Source organism: Dipodomys ordii, unplaced genomic scaffold (assembly GCF_000151885.1).
Source record: "Dipodomys ordii isolate 6190 unplaced genomic scaffold, Dord_2.0 Scaffold174, whole genome shotgun sequence".
NCBI lineage: Eukaryota > Metazoa > Chordata > Mammalia > Rodentia > Heteromyidae > Dipodomys > Dipodomys ordii.
Genome location: NW_012267390.1, coordinates 1,151,213 through 1,153,294, shown reverse-complemented (window position 1 = coordinate 1,153,294; position 2,082 = coordinate 1,151,213). Strand labels below are relative to the sequence as shown.

Sequence of the window (2,082 nt, the reverse complement as noted above, 5' to 3'; positions counted from 1 at the left end):
GGGTAGGAGATGGGGAGCCTGGGGCAGGAGACAGGGAGCCTGGGGTTGCTGGCTGCTGGACCCACCGCGGCCCCGACCCCTGCCAGGCTTCTCAGAACTGCGCTGGCCGTCTTCCATGCTCAGGCTTGTGCCTACTCCCACATGCCAGAGATGGCGGCTTCCCCCTCACTCAACCATGTCAACAACGCCAGACCTAGCATCATCTGGCCGCTGGAACACCTTCCCTGTGCCGTCCTCCCGCGGTCTCCCTGTGCTGATTCCTCCCCAAGTTCAGGCACATCCTGTGGTCTTGACACCTGGAAAGTTAGTCACCAATGACATTCCTCAAATAGTGAGGAAAAAGAAAAGGGAAACAAGTGTGTACGAGTCATAAACAATACAGTCACTGGTTAATCTATCCAGATACATAGGAATCTATGAATAAAGTGCCATAGTGCACCTGCTGCCTGCTGAGCAGTCCAGAGCCACACGCCCCTGGAGGTCAAACACTGGTAGCTCTGTGCACCTCCCCCCGCCCCCCACTCCTGGACCTAGGCTCTGGCTGTGATGGAACAGCCTGGCCACTGGTCACAAGTCACCACCACACCCTGGCGGGAAACAGTCAGCCGGGTCTGTTACACCAGAGCCACAGCCTCAAAACAGGACTGCTGCGCAGCCTGCGGAGTTTACCTCCCCACATCCCTCAAAGATCATCAGCTCCCCTCAGCCAGCAAGGCTGCAGTGGCTTACAAAGGAGAACCAGGCTCAGATTTGTACCCCCTGTATGTGGCTGGTGCCTGCTCCCCATACCTTTGATGGGGCCTCCAAAGCCATCCTCAGAGCAGGGAACAGCTGCTGTTAATTTGTCCTTGGGTAACGAGAACAAGGACTGCAAGGCCTAGGCCAGGAGGGGTCCCATTGGACACTTCTTATCTCACCAGCTCCATTCTGGGGACTCCCCACCAGACCTCTGTTCTAGAGACACCAGGGCCCTCCTCTGAACACTGACTGCTTCCTTCCAGGAACCTTTGCTGCTCTCCCAGGCTGCTGGATCCCAGCACGTCTCAGCACTCACTTCTCAGGGGTGAGGCCAGGATCCCACATACCCCATCACAGACAGCCCACACAGTGCAGGTAGTGTGTCTCCCCCCACCACACCACCTCTGGGATGGTGCAAAGATCCCCGTGGGAAAGACAGGACTTGACGGGTCCTGATGTCCGAGTGTGAAGGAAGCATGGGGAATGAACCAAGACTGACAGACAAGTTCATTCTTAATAGCTTTTAATTCAAAGCATGTATGCACTGCTTGCTTTAAGCTATATACTCATGAACTACAATGTTTAGTAGAAAAAAAAAGGAGGGGTGCAATGTTGGTGTCTCTCTGTTACTGTGCTCATTCTGGGATTGAGAAAATGACTCCTCTGGGCAGAAACCATGTTTGCAAAGAAAATACTTCAAGGGTGGGCAGGTCATGAAAGGAGCTTGTGGCAGAATCCACTCTTTAAAGTAACCACCAGATAGATACCTGTGAGCCAAGTTCGGAGAGCAGTCTCTGCCGGGAGTTTAGTCGCAAAGTGACACAGTGTAACTTATCTTGCTTTGTTCCTCTAATAAACCTCAGACTCAGTGTGTCCTAAAATTAATTTTTGTGACGTCATTCATTGAGCCGAGCAGAGGCCTGGTCCTGTCTGGAACATCAGGGGCCCCAGCCCCAGGTCTGGTAACCGCGCGACCCGGTATTCCACCGCCTAGGCTACGGCGGTGAGGCTCCCGGCCTGGCGGGGCCTGCCAGCGGTGCGGGACCCAGGACCTGTCCACCCCCCCCCCGCCCGGCCCGAGAGCTCACTGCGGCCTTGATTCCCGAGTGGGGTCGGGGGACACGGAAACCATCGCCGAGGCCTGCGGACAGGCCAGCGGGCAGCACCGAGCTCCGCGCTGCAGGTCCCGAAGTCCCCGTGCGCCCCTGGGTTGCCTGGCCCAGCATCCTGGGCTCCACGGCGACCCGCTTCCCGGGGGCTCCCTGCGCAGGCAAGGCCGGCAGCCGCCACGTGCCCAGAGGAGCGCCCCACTCCCCGCGCGGCGCCCCAGCCCCCGACCCGCGC

At 57.7% G+C, this 2,082-nt stretch overlaps 1 protein-coding gene across 1 annotated transcript in view; it reads left to right on the top strand.

Moving 5' to 3' along the window:
* Positions 1–9: 9 nt before the first annotated feature.
* Rnpepl1 (arginyl aminopeptidase (aminopeptidase B)-like 1) overlaps positions 10–2,082 on the top strand; it is a 16,175-nt gene continuing 14,102 nt past the window's right edge. Inside the window, exons 1-2 of the mRNA XM_013033653.1 lie at positions 10–226; positions 1,733–2,008. Coding sequence (XP_012889107.1) covers positions 10–226; positions 1,733–2,008 — 493 coding nt within the window. The remainder of the gene's footprint in view (positions 227–1,732; positions 2,009–2,082) is intronic.